The sequence below is a fragment of the Hipposideros armiger genome, unplaced genomic scaffold (assembly GCF_001890085.2).
Source record: "Hipposideros armiger isolate ML-2016 unplaced genomic scaffold, ASM189008v1 scaffold_258, whole genome shotgun sequence".
Taxonomy (NCBI): Eukaryota; Metazoa; Chordata; class Mammalia; order Chiroptera; family Hipposideridae; genus Hipposideros; species Hipposideros armiger.
In genome coordinates this window covers 757,803-777,817 of record NW_017731608.1, presented here as the reverse complement: position 1 = coordinate 777,817, position 20,015 = coordinate 757,803, and the positions used below count along the sequence as shown (strand labels likewise).

Sequence of the window (20,015 nt, the reverse complement as noted above, 5' to 3'; positions counted from 1 at the left end):
CCGCTTCCTTACCCCCTCACCTGGGACCTCTGTCCTCACTGTGACCTCAACCCAAGGCCAAGATAGGGGCAGCAACCGGGAGCGTAGAGGATCCCTTACAGCAGCCCAAGACTCAGAGGATTCCTGCAGGAGGCTCAGCCCGCCTCACAGCCCTTTCGGGGTGTGCTGTTCCAATGTGGGGCGCCTTCAGGCCAAGCAGAGCCTCAAGGCCCTTACTCTAGGCCAGCCCCCTCGGAGGCCACACCACTCGCCCTGCCGGCCGCAGCTATACCTACGCAAGCAGGGCGCTCCAGGCCGGGGGTCCCGCCGACTTGCGCCGTAGGGCTACCTGGCGCCTGCGGGAGAGTGGGCGCACACGGGCGGGCATCATGGGGCCAGCTGTGGTGCCTGAGGCTCTTCCGCCCCCAGGGCCAGGGTGCTGGCCTGAAGGCCACTGCTGGCTGAGGCGCCGATAGTAACCCTGCAGGCCCCAGAGGGCGTGGTCATACACCCTGTCAGCAGGGAACAGGTGAGAGGAAGCTCGGCGCAGGCAACGGGGCACGGACAGCAAGGGCCGGGTGCCCAGGTGTGGGGTTGGCCCTGGTCTCTTGGTGCCTTGCTGGGTGGCACTCAACGCTGCAACTGTCACATCCTCCTCTTGGACCCCCTCCTCCTTCTCCTCCTTCTCCTCCTGCTCCTCCTCCTCATTCATGCCCACAAGCCTGGTCAACAGCAGGGGTGCGCCCAGAACAGTGGCAGGCTGTGGGGTGGGCACCTCATCCACGGTGAAGCGGGGGTTGCAGGCGGGGGGCGCGGTGCTGGATCGGCGGCGACTGGTGCCCCGGGTCCGCATCCCACAGCCCAGGAGGCAGCCCTGGAGCTGCGCGCTGGAGCGGCGCCTCTGTGTTAGCAAGGAAGAGGCCTGGCCTGCAGGGGAGCGGCGCCGCGCCTTGCCCGTGGGCAGCCCCACACCGCTGGGCCGCCACTGCCCCTCTCCAGGACCTGGGGCCTTCCGCTGGAAGCGTCTCCTAAAAAAAGTCTCCATGTAGGGGCAGGCGGGTGGCTGTTGGGCACAGAGACCAGGGAGCCCACATTTACCACTGCTGGAAGCATTGGTGCTCTCCCCAGTTATACCGCTAGGCTGCCCCAGGAGTAAAGTAGGAGAGGGCTTCCAGCTACCCATCCCGGAGTCCCCTGTCCAGACACCATAATCCACAAAGTCCTGGCCTAAAGGACTTCGACTCTTGCCTGAAGCTGATGGAAAAGAAAAAGGGAATTGGAAGTCCTGAGTCCTGGGTTCCAGTTCAGAGTTGGCCTAGACTGCGGGGCTGAAAGCTAGGCTTTCCCTTTTTTTTTTTTTTGCCACCAACATGGGGCAGTTTAGGTTTAGATGTCCCCTCCTGGGACATGGCACAAACCAAGCCATGGTAACAAAACAAGGCTCTCTGAAAAGAAACTCAGTCTTGATAAGACCCCTGACTCTCTCAGCCCCATTCTCGGGGTCAGGCTGAGAGTGGCACCTAGAAATGGAGAGAATCTGACATATGCCTTAGGGATCAAAGGACCCTGGGGAAACGAGGCCCCCGGAACTGGAGAGGCAGCTGCACAGGGAGAGAAGCCACTCGTCCTCACTCAGGGGGGCTTTGTATAGGAAGCAACAAGAGGCCTGAGCCAAGAGAAAAGCCTGGATTCTGGCGTGTGTGTGTGTCTGTAGCTCTGAGGGGTTGAAGGTTAAGAACTTTTCTGGAACTAGGCTGCTGTGTCTCACCCTTCTGAAGAGGTACAGTATGGCCACCATCCCATGTGTGAAAGTACTGGGTGACGTCTGAAAACCTTTCCAGCTCTGCCATTGAGGGTGCCTGTGAACTGTGCCTTGTCCTAGGGGCCAACGCTAGAAGCCCCAACTCTCACGATTCCAAATACTAGGCTGCCCTGAGCTGCCTCCAGGAGGCAGGACCCTTGGAGGCCATCCTTGCTCAAACCATTCTCCCATGACCTGTCCTAAACACATGTTCCCCTTCCTGCACCAGCTCACCTGCTCCTGCCACCTCTTCTTCACAGGCCGCTGGGATCACCTGCACCCTTTTCTCTCCCCAACGGTGGGAAAAGGACAGGAAGCCTGGCATGCTTTAGGGGGGCGATGCTTTAGCACGCCCAAGGATGCCTGCCTCCCTCCTTCAGGTGGTCTCCTGGCCCTGACAGCCACAGGGAGGTTCAAGTCACGGCCGTGGGCCATCAGCCTGGGGCTGACAGGAGAAATACTTTTGCCTGCTGAGGGCCTGGGAGCAGAGAGGTGTGGTGGGGGGGAGCCCTGGGCAAACAGTGGGAGATGATGGGCTTGAAGAGTCAGGCCTGGCTGCACATCTAGCACCTACTCCCTACCTTCCTATCCTCCCCCGCTGCCTCCACCTCTCTGATTTGCTCCTCTTCCGTGGGTTCCGGTCAGGCAGTGTCAGACTCGAGTCCTGGATGGGTGCAGGGGTACTGAGGGGGAGGTGGACGGGGTCCAAGGTGTCTGAGCTCCTGTGGTCAGTGAGCAGTGGAGGCAGTCATGCCTGGGGACGCAGTGTCCGACACTGCCCAGCTCTTGCTCTATGTCTGTCCCAGTCCCAGCCCCTGCAGGTGATTGGGAAAAGGGCAGGAGGTGAGCTCTGTAGGCAGAGAGCTCTTGGCTGCCTCCTAAAATCAATATCATCCCTGCTAACATTTACTGAGTGCCCGCATGTGTTGGGCACTGTGCTGAGCGCTTTACAAACATGTATAGTATTTGATAAATAACTGCAACCCTAAAGAATGGGTACTATTTCATGCCACGGTCCTGATAGGAAACTGAGGTGCAAAGAAGTAACCTGCCCAAAGTCCACAGCTGGTCCGTTTAGAGTCAGTGTTGGAACCCAGGTCTACCTGAAGGCAAAGCCTACACTCCAGAGATGAGGTGGGGAGTGGGGTCTTTCCTCTTGGACCATGAGGCTGGGACTAAGGTGGGATGGGTAGGGAAGACGACCATAATAAGAACCACAATGGTTCCACTTACTGAACACCTACTCTGTGACAGGCCCTGGGCTAAACACTTTCAATTACCATCTTTTCTGATTCCCGCTACAACTCTGTGAGGCAAAAAGAATGAAGGGCTCCATTACAGAGTTGACGAAACTGAGGCTTTGAGAGGCGCAGTAATAAGCCAAGGTCACACAGCCAGTCAATGGCAGAAACGGGACCTGAACCCTGGTCTGCCTGACTTGGGGTCTGCTCTGCACCCAGGAAGAGGAGCTTGAAGGCCTAGCTGCCCACTGCTGCCAGGGCACTGGCTTGCCAGCACTCCCCCAGGGTGTCAGCTTTCTTTGCCCGTCTGGTCAGGCCGCCCTGTGACAGCTGCCCAGCCTGGAGAAGATTAGTCACCCGGACACACCGCCTGATGCTAGTGTCACCCAGAAAACAAAAGGCCACAGTCAGCGGTGGGGGAGGTACTGCAGGCGCTCTGTGGGTGGCGGTGAGGGCTGGGCCCTGCCTGCTGCCCCAGACCCACACTGCCGAGAGGCCAGGAGGAAGAGGTCACCTGCACACCCCGCCTCACGACATGGGGGCAGCTTACAAGTGCTCCCACAGCGCTCTGGCCCCTGTGTTGCCAGCAGCCCAGAGTCCACATCTGTCCAGGAGTATCCTCAGCTGCCTGATGGTGCAGTCACTCCAAGTGGGGAGCAAAGCAGGCCAGGCCAGGGTGCGACCATGTGCTAAGCTGTCCTTTCACAGGCCTCAGTTTCCTTATCTGTCCACAGAGGCTGATTTGACCTTTTACTAGAAGCTCCCAGGCCAGGCACACATGCCTCTGTGTTTCCAACATCCCCTCCCCCCAGTGGCTGTGCTTCCTGTTCCTCTGGTCTCCATAGAGACCTCTGTCCTCTGGTCAGCAATTGCCAGACTTCTGACTTCCTATCTCTGCTGAGGCTTCTCTTGGGGCTGGTCAGAAGCCCAGCCTGGCCTCAGGCCTGTCCCAGCCTTTTCCCTGCGTGGACCTGGAGCCTTTTCCCACAGCGCAGCTCTAAGTAGCAGCTCTTCTCACCTCACACTCTGTCACCTTCTACATACCACAAAGTACGAAGTATACATAAAGGTCACTGGAGGAGGCCTGGGGAAGCCCCTCACACCCGTCACACCCAGAGGGGACAGGATGGGGAAGAACTCATGGCCCCATCAACCTCCAGCTGGCTGCTGGGGGCTTAGGGGGGACAAAGGATGCCAGGGTCTGGCAGTGCACCCTGGATGAACAGCAGCGAGCGTGGAGGTGGGCAGCTGAGCTACAGCAGCTGCCAGTGGGGGTGAGCAGCATGAGCGCCCCAGCTAGAAAGGACAGGACTTCTGACCTCACCGCCCAGACTCTCTCACACTCTATGTTATAATAGTTTCAAGCAGAAAAGCCTTCAAAGGCTTTGAAATCCTGCATCTACCATTGCTTTCCTGGGCTGATCAATTAACATTCTGAGTCGCAATGTTCTCATCTGCAACATGGGGATGATACCACCTAGTTCAGAAGGCTGGCATAAGGGGCGTTCTGATGAGATGATGGTATAAAGTACCTGATGCTATGATACCTGGCAGAAAGTAAGGGCATGGCGGGGCCTACACCCATAGCAGACACCAGGCGTGTGGATCGTGCCACCTCCTGAGGTTTGACTCTGCCCATGGCGGGGATGGGAACCCAGAAAGGGAAGCAGGAGTACCCAGGGTGGCCACCACCCACCTCATGAGGAACAGAGCCTGGCAGCCAGAGCCACCTGGGTATCTGCTCATGCTGTGAGGAATGTCCTCTGCCCCTGGTACCAGGCCGGCCCCCAGGGACATCTACTTCCAGAGGTGCTTGCACAGGACTCCCTGTGGGATTCAGCCAGAGGTACCAGTCTGCTGTGGTCAGGGCCCCACTCCCAGCAGCTCCAGAGCAAGGGCCTGGAGCTCCGTCCCCAGGGGGCTGCTGCTTAGAAGTCACCTCTGGCTGCTCTGCTCCCAGGCAGGGGCAGCTGGAAGGGAGGCCTGCCTGAAGGCTGGTGAGGCAGGGTCCCAACTTCCCCATGGTCTCTAGTCACTAAGGTGGAGCCTACCCCAACACAACAAGCAAAAGTGCACAGTGGGGAGCAGATGGGCCTGCATGGTAAAGGAGGTGACCAGGCCAGTAATGTTTACCTCCACTGGGTCTGCCCTGGCTGGGGGCAGGCAGTCCACTACCCTTTCCCTTTCCTTTTCCATCAGCTTCAGGAGACTAATCTAGGGATGGTGGTGCCTGGGCCCAGCCCAACCACCCCTCCCCAGGCCCACCCAGACCGATACAGGAGGGAGGAAGCAGAAGGCAAGGAAGGGTGGGGGAGCCCCCTTTGACCTGATCTGGAAGGCAGGGTTGCAGGCAGGAGGTGGGCGAGCGGGTGGGGGCTGGGGTCCCCCTGGGCAGGCGAGCCCCAGGGTCTGGCTCGAGCTCCAGGCTGCCGGCCTCTGGCTGAGCAAGTCCTAGTTTGGAGCGCGAGCTGCTGTGGCTGCTCCTCTGCCCCCTCCCCCTCCCCCTCGCCACCCTCCTCCCCCGAGCCTGAGACAGCCGTTATGAAAATAACCTGATTGGTAACCGACTGCACTTCCTCTCCCAGCGGCGGCTCCAGGCCCTGCAGCAAGCAGGCGGGCTGGTGGGCGGGCAGGCGGGCAAACGCGCACATACATACACGCACACATGCACACACGCACATACCACATGCACGAGCCTTGCCTTCTGGCTTCTCTTCCCAAAGTCCCAGAGTCAAGCTGAGCAATAGCCCGCTAACCTTCCCTCCACGTGGTACCCGATATGGGGCAGCCCCTGCCTCAGCTCTGGGGGGGGGTGTGGGGGGAGAAGGTCTGGGGAGGGAGAAGTGAAGGTCAGGCCTGCTCCCCTTCTGGCCACCTAACACCTTCTCACACCCACCAGACAGGTTTTCTGGGGTCTGGGGAAAGCGTCTAAAATAGCTAACCACTGGCTCCAGACAAAATAACCACAACAATAAACATCTATTAAGGGTTTCACAACTTACAAAGCACTTTTTACAAACATTATCAGACAGGAGGCTTATAATTCCCCTGCGCAGGCAGCATTCTAGTCCTAGCGAAACCAACAGAGGCTCGCAGAGGCCATGGAGACTGGTGACAGCCCACAGTTCAGAAGTGGCTGAGTTGGGACTCCCAGATCCTGGGTCTCCCAGCCCTGCCGAGGGGGCCTGTCAGAGCTGCCCTGGCTTGTGTCCAGGAGACACCGGCCCATGTCACACCCATCCTGCCTGCCTCCCCCCATCCCTCTTTACACTCCTGGCTCCCTATGGTCTAGATAGCAGCTCCCAAACTTCCTGGTCCCAGGATCCCTTTATACAATCTTAAAACTATTGAAGATCTCAAGAAGGTTTTGTTTATGCAGGTTATAGCTATTAATATTTACCATATTAGAAATTAAAACTGAGAACTGTTTAAAATATTTATTAGTTTAAAAACCAGCCAATTGCATGTTAATATAAATAACATACTTTTATGAAAAATAAACTATATTTTCTAAAAAAAAAAAAAATAGCGAGAAGGGTGGCATGGTTTAATTTCTGTGAATCTCTTTAATGTCTGCCTTAACAGAAGATGGCTATATTCTCCTAGCTGCCTCTGCCGTCAATCTGTTGTGACATGCTGTTTTGGTGGAAGTATGAAGAAAATTCTGCCTTACACTGACATGTAGTGAGAAAAGGAAGGAGTATTTTAATAGCCTTTTCAGACAATCATGGATGTTCTTCTTTGCTCCTACACCAAAATAGGACAAGTAGTAGTTTCTTAAAGGTTAGTGGCTATGTAGAATCTGAAACCATGCCGGTAAATGACCTTTTCACTGGTCTATCTTGCATTTTGAATTCTGTAACATGAAGCACAGGTCACTGGAAAATCAAATTGGTTTACTGAGTTATGCAGATGTTCCAAATGCTGACACATTGCATTACGTAGCATCAAAAAAATCACACTTGCTCACAGCACTACTGATCTCATCAGAAAACTCATTTTAAGTCCTGGGAAGCTGTCAGCTTCTAGACAGTGGATACAAGGTTTCAAAAATTCTAATTTCCCCTCAAAATCTCCAATTTTATCATTAGCAACAAACACTGCTGCTGTTTTTGAAGTGACAAGCTCACTTCATTCATTTTGAACAAACATCTGCCAAATACCCACTGTAAGAAGAGTTTTGTCTGTCAGGTGTTCTTTCATGTTAAAATGGTGTTCCTTAAAAAAAGGGACTAGTATAGCTTGCAACTCAGTTGCAAAAGTGCTTTTCAAGACACCCATCATAGTTTGGAGTGCCTATGTATAAGTATATCACATGTAATATTTAAAAAGATATATACTCAAGGATCTAGGCTTTATAAAATGAATACTTTTTATTGCATTTGTTGTTGTTGTTGTGAGTATGGAATGAAGAATACAATGGCTACTAGTTTGTTGGGGCCGCTGCCTTGATCTATGGGGAGGTTCCAGCAGTTTTACCCACCATTGCTTTTGCACCATCAGTACGAATATTAACATGGTGAAAAGGGCATAAACCCAGGGAAGCTCTGAAAGTATCATTACGAAAATAGTTTTAATCTCACCAATCCCCTGAAAGGGTCTGGTCGTGCCCCCGCCAGGACCATACTTCAGAAACCAATGATTCAGAATGAATTCCAAATCCTCCAGCCTGGCACATGTGGCTTCTGCAGTATGGCACTAACATGGCCTCCTATGCCTTGACACAAACCCTGGATTCTAACCAAGCTAACCTCTTCTCTGCTGTGCCCAAGCTCACTGCTGTGTCCCTGCACATGGCCTACCTTCTGCCTAGAATACAGGCCTCCTTCCCCACCTCATATCAAAATCCCACCTGCTCACAGCTGCCCCAGCCAAGAATACATACCTCCCACTGATAACTTCACACCACCCATTTGGCTCCTCTGCCACTGGACCATGGAAGTCCGGATGCTTTCCAATCCGTATGCCTCCTTCCTCCCTCCCGCCAGACCACAAGCTCCCGGGGGGCCAGGGGCCAGGCCCAGCGCATCTGGGCATGGCCCGCAGGGTGCCTGGCAGTGAGTCAGTGTTTACTGCCGACCAGCTCAGGAGGAAGGAACAGGGAATTCTGTGGAGGAGCCAGAGCCATAAGGAAAGAGAAGGGCTTCCTCCACCTTGGGTACCACACCCAAGGGCTGACCACAAGGCCCAGACCACTTCTCTTTGTTGGGCATACGGGGATGGCAACAGCTTTTGTTTGAACAGCTACCTTCCTCTTCTCTCTAAAGAACCCGAAGAGTGACAGCCAAGGCCCCTTTCTGGGCTAGGTGCCAGTGCCACTCCGTCTCTCCATGGCTTTCCTTATGAAACCTGGACAGCAGGATCTGGCGATGTGAAGTGAGGGTGGTGGGCAAGGAGGGGAAAGGAAGGGCTGCCTTAGACACTTGGGGTCTGGGCCAGGACTGTAGCTCTGAACTTGCTGAAACATCCTGTCTCTCCTTCAAGTCCTGAGTCCGGGTCTCAGGGTCTGGCTCTGGTAGGCCCTGGAGAACTGTTTGTGGAATGAATAACTGACTCATCCTTTTAGAGCCTCCCCTCTAAGCCATCCTCCCACTGCTACGAGAATTCCTTCTAAAGCGTCCACTTACCCTTGATTGGCTCTCTACTGTCAGCTGAGCAAAATGCAAAGACCCGCGGCCAGCACTCTACAGGCCTCAGCTTCCTTTCCCATCTCCTTTTCATACTTTTTACATTTTATTTGACAAACATATAACTGACTCTGTGCCAGACACTGTTCTACGAGTTTTACAGATATTAGCTCATTTAATTTCATAAAAATAGTATTATCCCGTTTTACAGGTGAGGAAACTGAGGCACAAAGATATTAAAATAACTTGCCTGTGGTCATGCAGCTAGTGAGTGGCAGAGTTGGGATTCCAACCCAGGAGTCTGCTCCAGGTCCATGCTCTCACCTGCTCCCCCCCCCCAACCTCTAGCTGCTTCTGTCAAACAAAGCCTGTGGGTTTCTTTTTGTCTGTGCATCTGGCGCCTGGCAGTCTCTCTTGACCTGCAACACCTTCCCCTGTTCCCCTCTTCTGCTTTAGTGAATGTGCCTTCATCTATTTCCTCTCATCTTTTCAGAATTGGCTCAGACATGGGCTCTGCTGGAAAGTTCTCCCCAGCCCCCTTTCCCAAAGGGTTAGCTGCTCCCACGCTCCAGCTCAGGCCCTCTTAGTTATTCTGGGCCATCAAGCGCTGGTTTACAAGTCTATATCCCCCACCAGACTGTGAGCCCCTGGAGGCCATTTATTGCTCGTAATTGCATCCCCAGGGGCTAGGAATGCCAGAAGTAGTTTGAAGAGTGAATGGAGGGAAAAGTGAATGGTCCAGGCTCAGCCTCATGGATCAAGCTGAGAGCAAAGGGCTTCCGGCAGGCCGGCGCAGTGACCCAGCAGCTGGCCAGCTCCTGAGGCCTTCCTGCCAGCAGCGGGTGGACAAGTTGCTGGTTTGGGCTGAGCTCTTGTGTCTCAGAGGCACTGAAACTGATCCCAGATGGGAACGCTGATATGTCTCCCTCTGAACCTCCCAATCCACTGTTGGCCCCCCATGTCCTTCTCCTCCTGTGACCAGTCCCTCTTGTCGCCTTCTCCTGTGTCTGCAGCAGGTTCCTATTCCCCATCTGCCGGGAGCAGCAGTGCCCCTCATCCCTCATTCAAAATTTAACTCGCCCTCTGAAACTTCTGATCACCTTGCTCCCTCCTCCACCCCCTAGGTCTCCTCACAATCAGCTGTCAGCCCCTGGGGCTCCACCCTGGCCCCCAAGCTTCCATGCACCGCACACAGGGGTTTTTCCTGCCTCTGAGGCAGAAACTGTGCCTAAAATCTCTCTGAGTGGTCTTTTCCGAGGATTTGGACTCAAAGGTGCAGACAGGTTCTGCCTCTGATCAGTTTTATGACCTCGAGCTAAGACTCTCTTACTGTCTGAGCCTCAATTTCCTCATCTGATAAATGGGGGTAACCCCCACTTGTTCTCCTCATGGAAGCTTGAAAGAGAAAGTGTTTGTTCATGGTAACCAATTCCTCAGTTTACCAAAACTTTGAAGAAAGAAAATAACCCCAGAGGCCTAAAAATGAGGATTACCACTTTGCAAAGCAATTTGGCAACTATCAATACGTAAGCTGAAGATACACCAGCCTGTCTGTAACCAAGCACTGGTGGGGAGAATGCACAAGGAGATTGTGCACCGGAACGGCTTCTGAAGGATTTAGCTTGCAAGGGCAAAAAAACTGCCAACAACCTAAACGGCCATCGACAGGATACTGGGCAAAATAAGCTGCTGTGCAGTTACAAAGAGGAACAGTATATGGCAGTTAAAACGGGTTCATTAGCACTCATGTTTCAAGATGGCTAAATGTCCCAAATAACATGGACGGAAAAAACCTAAACTCAGAGCACGTACAGAACATCATTTAAATCAAATGCAAAAACCAAACAAAATAGTACTATACGTTGCTATGCACGCATACCTATGTAGGGAAAAATTTTAAAACAGGAATGCGAGCATGAACACCAGAATCAGGGTTGTGGTTTCCTCTGGGGAGGGAGACATGGGGCCTCCAGCTCTACCTAAAGCAAATATGCCACAATGGTAAGATGTGAGCAAGCTAAGTGGTGGTGTTGCCTTATTCTATATACTTTTCTAATTGTAAAATATTTAATGTTTTTAAAAATATTCTTAATTTTTTTCAAAGATTCCCAGAGGGACAACGGTTCTCTGAGGTTGCCCTGGGTCTTCCATGGATGGCATGGAACCCCAAGTGTGTTCCTCACTCTGTCTCATGGTAGGAACCCCACGTCTGCGGGGCCCCGAGTAAAGTCTCCACCTAAAGCGTGCCTTCCAGAGGAGGATGAACGGGGAGCAGGTTGTGTCAGTGGTGTGTGTGTGTGGGCTGGGGAGCAGGAACCAGCTTGCCCCCTTTCACAACCACCCCCGCCTCAGTAAAATGTCAGCAAGCTGGGGAAGGGGGCGGAGAGACAGGCAAGCTGTTAACCTGAGAGATGCTGGGGTGTGGGCGGCAGGCCCAGGCTCCCAGACAGCTATTTTGGCATGTGCTGTGATTGGGCTCAGCCCTGCCAGGGGAGAGGCCTCTATGTGGGAGCTCTGACTTGGTGCTCTGCCAGGAGCTAGGGGGAGGAGGCCTCTGGCAGTGGAGGCGGAGGTTTCTGGGGCCCTCCCCCTCTCTTCGGACCTCTCACCATGAGGTGCTGGGTCTGAACAAGGCCCAGGGTGCTGTGCTGTCCTCCTAAGCACCTGTCCCCGGCCCACAGGCCACCCACTGACCCCAGGGTGACAGCAGGGGTTCCTTTAAATACGTCCAGTGAATCTTTTGCTCCCTGTAACTTGAAAGCATAAAAGGTCACAGACTTGCCCGTCCACTCCAGATCCAGCCAGGCAGCCACATGACAACCTGCTTTACAACCCCAGTCTCCCTACGCAAGGGTCTCCCCAGCCCAGCCTTGCTCCCCCTGAAGTTAGGGTCCTGGTGGCTGCTCTGCCTCGGGGTCCAGGAGCAGGTTACTTCATGGGTCTTACTCCACTCCTACATGATACAAAAATCTCTCACTCAATCTCACGGAGCCCGCAAACCCCTTCTCAGGCTCCACCAGCTTGGGGATGGGAAAAAAGAAGAGGGGAGGGCCGGCCAGTGGCTCAGTTGGTTAAAAGCTCACTCAAAGGTTTGAGCTCTGAGCAACAGCAGTTCGAATCTGGCCTGAACTGAGCTGCCGCTGAGCTGCCAACAGGTGGCAGGATGGCTCAGCTTAAAAAATAAATAAATAAACTGTTCTAAAAAAGAAGAGGGGAAGAAAAGAGTTCTAGTAAGTAGGGCAGCCTGCTGTTGTGAAAAGATCCTTGGGTTTGGGCTCCAGTGAGAGCTGTGTGCTCCTGGGTCATGCCCCTGACCTCTCTGAGCCTTGGTTTCCCATCTGTGAAATGGAAATAAAACCAACTACAAGGTTGTTGTGATTACATGTAATTGATGGATTTATAAGCTTCTGGCAACTATTAACTGCCAGAGAAAGATGAGCTGGCACATCACTCACCTGGATGCAGGGGAATGTAGGTGAGAGGGTGGGAGTGCCCATCTCAGCCTCCTCCTCCTCTCCCTGGACCACAGAGCCCTTGGTCTCACTCAGACCTGCCCTCCATCACCTAACCTTGTCTCTGGTGTCTCTGCCAAGGAAGGAGGCAAAAAGAAACGATGGCAAAATGATAGTTCCTCAAGGGCATTTGGTCACTGCTTTGAAATGGCCTTCCAAAGCTCCTACCTGTGACCGAGTGCCAGCCAGGCCCTGTGCTGGGGGTGGGGCTGATCCACAGAAGCTGCAATCCAGGGGAGCAAGAAATGAGTGCCTGACACCACCCAGAAGTGCACCCTCCTAATCCCACCCAGGAACACAAGGAGCTGGTGAGCCTAGATGCAGGTACGGCAGTTCCCCCTTCTTACCCACACTACCTCCCGCCGCCACCCACCACCTGCTGCCCCATGCTGACTTAGAGACCTGCTCAGATGGCAGCAGCAGCCTCCAGGAGGAAAGGCGAAGGGCAGGTTGAAAGTTGCCAGATAAGAGTTTCTCAGAAAGCAGGGAAGGCTTTGGGGCACCTGTGATGTGGTACAAACTGACATGACCCTGGAGTTAGGGGACCATATTGGAGTCCCATATAACCCTCTAGCTAGCCGTAAGACCTTGGCCCAGTCAAGGCCACCCCACCGGGCCTCAATCTTCAGGGAGGAGGAGGGGTTGGGACCTGCGATGTGAAAGCTCACGCTCAGCCTGCCTTCTGCCACATTCTGATTGGCTCCACCCTGGCAGCCAGAGTATCAAATAACTCAGCAGTAGGAGGTGTCTATGGGTCCACCCACCGCAGGTCTTTGGTGCAAGTAGACTAGCAGGAAGAATCTCTCCTCCCCTGCCCTCCCCACAGTGGTGGCTGTCGCCCCCTTGTGTTGGTCTAGGATACTGCAGGCAAGGTCCCTCATCAGCTTCTGGACCTTGAAACTCTCTCTCCCGTTTGTGGGGGACCCAACCTCTGCTTCTCCTAGGATCCAGCACAGGCCAAGCCTCAGGGCTAGTGTGCCCACTCACTTCCTCCTCTGCTTGGCTGGGGAATTGGAGAGGGCTCCAGGAAGCTGAGGAGGGCAGGCTTGTTTCTCTCTCTCCCCCACCGCCAGCTGCCCAGGGCCTAGCCTTCTTCTGACTAGGGTCACTCAGTCCTTCCTCTGTCCCTGCCTGGGAGGAACCCACTCTCGTGCTCTCTTTTGCCAGCTTGAGAGTTCTGAGTGGCTCTGCATCCTGAAAGTTGATCTTTCTGTAGTATGAAATTTTCCAGAGAGAATATGACAAGAGTTACCCATCTCCTCCTGGACCTGTAAGCCAGATGCTCTGGTGGGTGTGTGGCAGCAGAGGGAAGACTGAGAGAGTCCTACCCTACCCGACCTTGGTCAGCTGCACATTGGCATATGACGTTTGAGGAGCAGGCTGAGTTAGGTGAACTGATGCACAGCTTAGCCCACTGAGGTCTTTTTCTTCCGAAACTGGCAGACACAGAGGCTCTGTCTTGCACCCACCTCCCTCGGCCCATCCTTGGCCACCTGGGCTGCTCCCACTTTTAGCCTGAGCAAGACAAACCACTCAAAGAGGCTCCTTTTGCATCAGCTATCCCGGCACCATGGACAGGGATTCTTGTCTCTGAGCACCCCTCAACAAGTCCCTCCCAATCATTGCAAACCCAACCCAAACCTGGGTTGCTTTTGCTCAGGCTGCCTAGTGGGCACCCTCTGCCAGCCTGGACTTTGGGACCATGCTCACTTGGGGCCATGTGGTATCACCTCTAAAAGGGACCTATTGTCTCAAACTTGTTCCACAGGTGCATTTCCTGCCCTCTGGGAACTAATGACTTTGAGCACTAATGAAGGGCAGGGATGGCAGAGCCAGCCCTCAGGCTCCCAGGAGCTCTGCAGGCCGAGGCACCTTATGTCTAGATGTGTAAAGTGCCAGGGAATTTCTGATGCCCCTGAAGTGCAAAACCAGCTAATCCACAAGCTGTGTGACCTGCCAAGGGTAAGGCTGCCAGGATACGGCCAAAGGATAAGCGAGTCTTCCTTCCTGGGGGGCCCTGGAAGAGGAAGAGGAAGAGGAGGAGGAGGAGGAGGAGATAGAGTCAACATCCCTCCACTCCTGACTGACCACTCCTTACGCCAATAAAATCTGAACGGTAAGGACACAGGTAAAGCCAGCCGATCTGGGATAGGGCAGGTCCTACACATCCTCGTTCGGGAGGGGCCGATGGTTCCCGAGCAAGGACAGCTGAGGTGGAATGGAGCTGAGGAGAATCATGACTCACCTTTGTGTCTTACCGGGCTAAAAATGAGAAGGCAAACTGCTCCCCTGATTCCAAGAGGGTAAAGCCAGTTGTGGGGGGCTGATGTGGGCTTTAAGAAAAAGCCTCTTAAGGGAAGATGCCAAAAGAGGCTGCCATTCAGAGGCTGTTTCACCTGACTGGACCAGGGAGGCAAACATGATGCCCAGGGTCTGTCACTACCTCTCAAGCCCACAGCAGAGTGCTAATTGATTATAGAACTCTATCACCGAGTCAGTGATAGAGCTCTCAACACAGCTTTTGCAGCCATCATCAACCTATGTTACCCTGAGGTAACTTCCAGCCACTGGCGATTCACTCATCAGGACCCTCAAGCCCCAGGGTCTGAGGTATGTATGGGAGGGGAGGCGAGCAGGGTGGGGGAAATGCAGAGGGTGGACACCCAACGAGAAGCAAAAACCAGGTTAAGAAATAACACAGAGCCTGGGGAAAAGATGGAGGGTTGGTTTTGGCTGGAGCACTGGGGGCTTTTACCTGAGACTGGCAACCAGTAAAGGTGGCAGGACCAAATAAACAGCATTAAAGGGGCAGTGCCCAGGGCAGGTGCGCTCTTCCAAATGTTTGTCCCCACTCCCTCCAATCAAAGCAAGGGGCAGGAAGTCAGCCCCAATGGGCATCGGATTCTCTGAGCTCTCAGGCCTGTCAGGGGAAGTCTTTTCCCCTATAACCTGGGTTTTCCAAATATATTCATTTCTGAATGCCCCACTGCCCCAGCACAGGGTTACTATGCAAGGGACACTCCTTACGTGCTTTCAGAAATGCTGTTTGATTTTCTTCTCATTAAGCATCCTAATGGATCACTTAGCATCCCCAGAGTGATGTAATACTGTGGTTCGCAAACTTGGTAGCACATTAGAAACATTTGGGAAGCTGTAGAAAACGTCCAGCCCCACCTCCAGGCCTGATGAGTCACACATGCCAAGGGTAAGATCTAGGAATCTGTATTTCCTAAAGCTCCACAGGTCACTGTGATGTTCTGTTTGGGAAGCTGGAATAGAGAAAGGGATGAGGGCTTTGGCATCAGACCTGAGTTCAAACTCTGTCTCTGCCTCTTACCTGTTATGTGACTCTGGGCAAACTACTTATGTTTTTTGAGCCTGTGTTTTTCTCACCTATAAAAGTGGAGAAATAACACGTATCCTGCTCATTCAGAGAATTACGTAAAGGTACTTGTTGGTTCTCTTGTTTCTTGTTCTTCCTCCTCAATGTGCCTGAGGTTCATACCTACAGGCACAAACCTGTGCCTTTCAGAAGAGGCACAGCCACAGGTCGGAATGGCCCAAAACTTGGTACCCTGTGGGCAGGGACAGGAAGCCTCTGGCAGAGCCCCATCCTCCCCCTGCGAAGCCTGTGAACACTAGAGGCTACATCCTGCAGCGCTGAGTGTAAACTGTTCCATCTTGCAGGGCTGTGGGTGACAAAACAGAGGTACTGGAAGATTTGCTCCCTGCCCTGTTTTATATGACATTGAAGCCTGCGTGGCTCACAAGAGCCTATGGAGCTCCATCTGGCAGTGTGAGGACTCAGGTCTCTGGGCGTGCTTGGCACTGTGTTCGTGCAGGTGCAAAGAGCAGGGCCCTGGTTAGGGTAAGGCAGGCAGAGGGCATAGGTCAGCATTACAGGAAGCCAACCGACAAAACCGCCCACGTTATTGGTGGTAAAGTCTACCTCGGGAAGGGACAAGGTAAAGCTCAGAGGGACCAAGTGCCACAAAGCCTGGACGACTGAAGAAAAGTGAGAGGGAGGCCTTGGGCAGACTCCCAAGTGGTCAGAGTCCAGTCTGAGTTGGTTCTGAGGTCCTTAGCTGATTGGCTGGCTGCAGGCTCCTCGGCAGTCGGGAGAAAGTCCAAGGAGCCAGGTGGGGCTGCTCATGGGCTCCACCTTCCCTCACCTTACACCAGGGATGCACTGGCAGGAAGCGGCTCCCAGCCAATTCAGCACGCATGCCATGAGCTGCCCGCACTCAAGTCTTTCCATACCCTCCCTCCAGTTCCTCACCGGGGTCCTGGTCAAAGCCCTGTCACAGGCACAAGATGGTGACATTTGGCGTGCTGGGGGAGGGGGCATATGCCGATGGAGCTCGAACAGTCAGCACGGATTCCAGACTGCAGCCCACACCATCCCTTTCCCAACAAGGGAAGGACTGGAAGGCAGTAGGGGGAGGGACGCCTACTGCCTAGAAGAGATAAGGGGTTGGGGTCTTCCTGTTAATTAAGAGCACTGTAGGACAGGTGGCCAGGCACCCCCAATCTTACAGAGAGGCGGAAAAAGCTGAGCGATTAAATCAGTGACCAGTGCTCCGGGACAGGCATGTGTCCTGACAGTATCAGCGAGGCCATTCTGCAGATGCCATGCGGTGGTGGTAGGCAACCGGGCCCCACCGAGGTCCAGGGGGGCGGCGAGAGGATCTTGTTCTGTCAGTGCCAAGAAGGGATGAGTGACCCGTCATGGGGCCCTACCTGCTGTTGCCAGGGGGCTGAGGGGACTCTGTCTCCCTGCTGGAGAGGTGAAAGCTGACCCTGCCTCGGTACCACAGGGGAGGTGCGCTAAGCTGCCGGTGCCAGGGAACGACCCTCACTCGGTGCCAGTGCCGAGACGCTGGGGGATGACCCGCACGCGGAGCCAACCTCAAGACAGCCCGTACCGCCGGTGCCCGGGCGAACCGCCACTCGGTATCAGTACCGAGGTGGCCGAGGAATGCTTCCCCGTGTCAGGCGCCGTATCCACCCGGTGCCCGCCCCGCTCACCTGTGCCCGAAGAGCCGAAGCCCTGGGAAGCGCCGCTTGCTGAGGCGCCGCGGAGCCTTGTCCGGCTCGGGACCTGCGTCGCGTTCGGAGCCGCTGGACGAGGCGGAGGCCGACTCGGAGTCGCTGCTCCGGGCCTCGGGGCTGCCGTCCCGCGGCTCCATCCGGCCCTAGCCCCGGCCGGCGGCGGGCCCGCGGGAGACGCCCATGCCGGGCCGGCGGCCGGGGCTCAACACGCCGGCTCGGCGCCGCCCGCTGCGGCCATGGCGCGCGCTCGTTCTGCCCGCCCCGCGCCGCGCGGTCCCGCGCCCCACGCCCAGGTGCCCGGGAAGCGGCCGCCACTGCTCCAGGAAGTGCCGCCAGCCGCGGCAGCAGGACCCCGCATAGCTGGCCGGGCTGCTGCCTGCCCGCTGCCGAGCACGCCCCCTCGGCTGTGCGGCGGCACTGGCCCGCAGCGCCCTCTGCCGACAGCCGGCCGCTCAGCAACCCGCCTCGGCTTCCCTGAGGGGGCGGGACGGAGGGGGCGGGGCAATCGAGGCCCCGCCTCCCCCAAGCCTTGGCTGGTCTGCCTGGACACTACTACAGAATCTCCCGCCTGACACAGACGCACTGCGCACACCCAGACACAATATTTCCCTCCTTTTAAGCCCCCCACCAAACAACCTACCTGGTCACTAGTGAATACCCGCGAGGGCGGCTCTCAGTACTTCTCCTCCCACAGCCACATGGAATAGACACCTCTCTCGCACACCCAGTGCTCCCTCATAGCTATTCATACAATGACCAGGCCTTACCCCTTTGGCTCTCCTAAATCATACCCACGGGAACAAAAGTCACACACAGTGCTCCCCATACACACAGAACAAAGACGCCTCTCACACAACTACGCTCATTTATTATTCAAATGAACAATTTCCACCCCAGCCTCTCACACTCAGAAATATATACCAGGACCAAAATCTCTCACACCAAAGTGACCCTCTCATACACCAACAAAGAACATACACGTTTCTCATATAAATTCATCTTTCTACGGCTATTCATAGTTTCCAACCCTTTTGCACACTCCTAACAAATAGCATTTCCCCAACACAATATCCAACAAAACCTGCAGATCTCTTACACTACAGGAACCACCTGTACACCTCTTACACACTCATAAATACATACATACGGAGCACACTCATTCACCAACATATACAGCCACATAGAACATACATGCCTTTCTCCTATACACAAATACCCCCCGGACAATTGTTACACGTTGCCAAATCCCTCTTACATATACATCACCCACCAGAAATAGGCCTCTCAGACACAGACAGACAGACACACACACACACACACACACACACACACACACACTCCATGGGCAGCAGAGGTTGTCCCCTCTAAAGATAAGGAAAGCAATTGGAACCAGGGCAGTCGCCTGTGGTGGTACAGTGACCATACATGCTTGGGAACCAGCAGCTCGGGCAGTCTCTGCAGGGCTGACAAAGAAAGGTCGGGAAGCTGGGGAGCATGGTCTTCTCCAGCCTGAACCCCACCACCCTGATGCCCACATCAGCTGCCCATTGTTTCTCTTAGTGCTCCTCTCTGCAAAGCCACATCCTGTGTTATCTTCACTTTCACCTTCTCCTCTGGGGCTCTGGCAGCCCATTTTCCAGCCTTAGCCAGCCACATATAGCCAATGGTAGGGGCTGTGACCTGTGGGCAAGCCTGCGGTTTTGAGAAATAGTCAGCACTTAGAACCTTCTTCCAGGTTCCTTCAAGTTTTTTATGGACCTGGAGGTCTGACTAGGGAAGGTAGCAGTAGGTACCAGCTAGCGGTAGGTACCAGGATCGCCAGGAGGAAAGCAGTGAAATCCCCAAGTGGGCCTGACACTGTCTTCCTGGGGTGCATGGGCCCCTTTAGGGAAGTTTTCCAACGGTTCTGACACCAAGCTATGAGGGAGGAGGCTGGAGGCAGCTGAAGTTCCCACTGAGTTTGCACAAGGCCTTATAGCATCCAAGGCCACATTCCTGGGGGTGGGGGGGCTCCTCTTCCCAGATCCCCCTGCTGTTAGTGCCCTCAACTCTTAGCCTCCTGTGAGTTCAGCCCTCCACCCCACTATACCCCAACAATTCAAACATCAGCGCTCCCCTCACCGTGCCAAGAACCACTTTGCGTTTTTCTGAGCCTCTGTAGAGCTGCTGGACAACGGGTGGGTAATCCCACTTCTGCCACAATCTCCCATCCCAAATAAAAGACTCACAGAGGGCTGGAGGTGCCCATTCCCAGGCCACTCTGAGTACCTACTGTGTCTGGGGGTTCTCGGCTGGGATCTGTGGCACGTCCCAGGAGCGGTAGCGCCACATCTGCCTCAGTGCCCCAGGCCGCTCCCCTCCTTCCGTCCCCACCGCCTCCGCGGGGCCCAGAGCTGTGGACTCATCGCAGCCTCACCGGGTTCTGGGACCAGCCCCCAGTACGCTCATCCTGCCGGCGACTCTCTTCCTCTTTTGGCACTTCCTGACTGGGGGGGCCCTGCAAGAGGCCGCTGACTGCCCCAGTAGAGGACCACAGTCCTCTTAGGCGCCTTCTGCTGGCTGGGGAAGGAGGCTGGTTGGGAAGAGGAGCTGCACAGGAGAGCAAGAGGCAGGTGAGAACAAGCCCAGACCAGCAGCCAGGAGACAGCCCCAAGAGTCAGAGGCTGCTAGGCAGCGACCAGGCCTGCCCTGGCTGGACTCCGAACCTTGGCCCCAGCCTGGCCTTTCTCTCCACTTAACCTCTCCAATCTTCACCTCTCAGTCCAGCTGAGGTCTCCCACTTCATCACAAGTGTGGGGGTGGG

General features: G+C 54.8%; 1 protein-coding gene across 8 annotated transcripts in view; it reads right to left on the bottom strand.

Moving 5' to 3' along the window:
• Window positions 1-20,015, bottom strand: part of DGKZ (diacylglycerol kinase zeta) — a 41,568-nt gene that overhangs the window by 12,394 nt on the left and 9,159 nt on the right. For 2 of the 8 annotated variants that reach the window (XM_019656449.1, XM_019656450.1), the window contains exons 1-2: window positions 5,348-5,450; window positions 276-1,042 (exon numbers count right to left, since the gene is read on the bottom strand). The exons of 2 other annotated variants lie outside the window; for them this stretch is intronic. In XM_019656449.1, the coding sequence (XP_019511994.1) occupies window positions 276-1,024 (749 nt within the window). In that variant the 5' untranslated portion in view covers window positions 1,025-1,042; window positions 5,348-5,450. Of the gene's footprint in view, window positions 1-275; window positions 4,666-5,347; window positions 5,451-17,188; window positions 17,648-19,484; window positions 19,627-20,015 lie in introns of those variants that run through there. 4 more of the 8 variants (XM_019656456.1, XM_019656455.1, XM_019656454.1 and 1 more) reach the window with 4 other exon arrangements.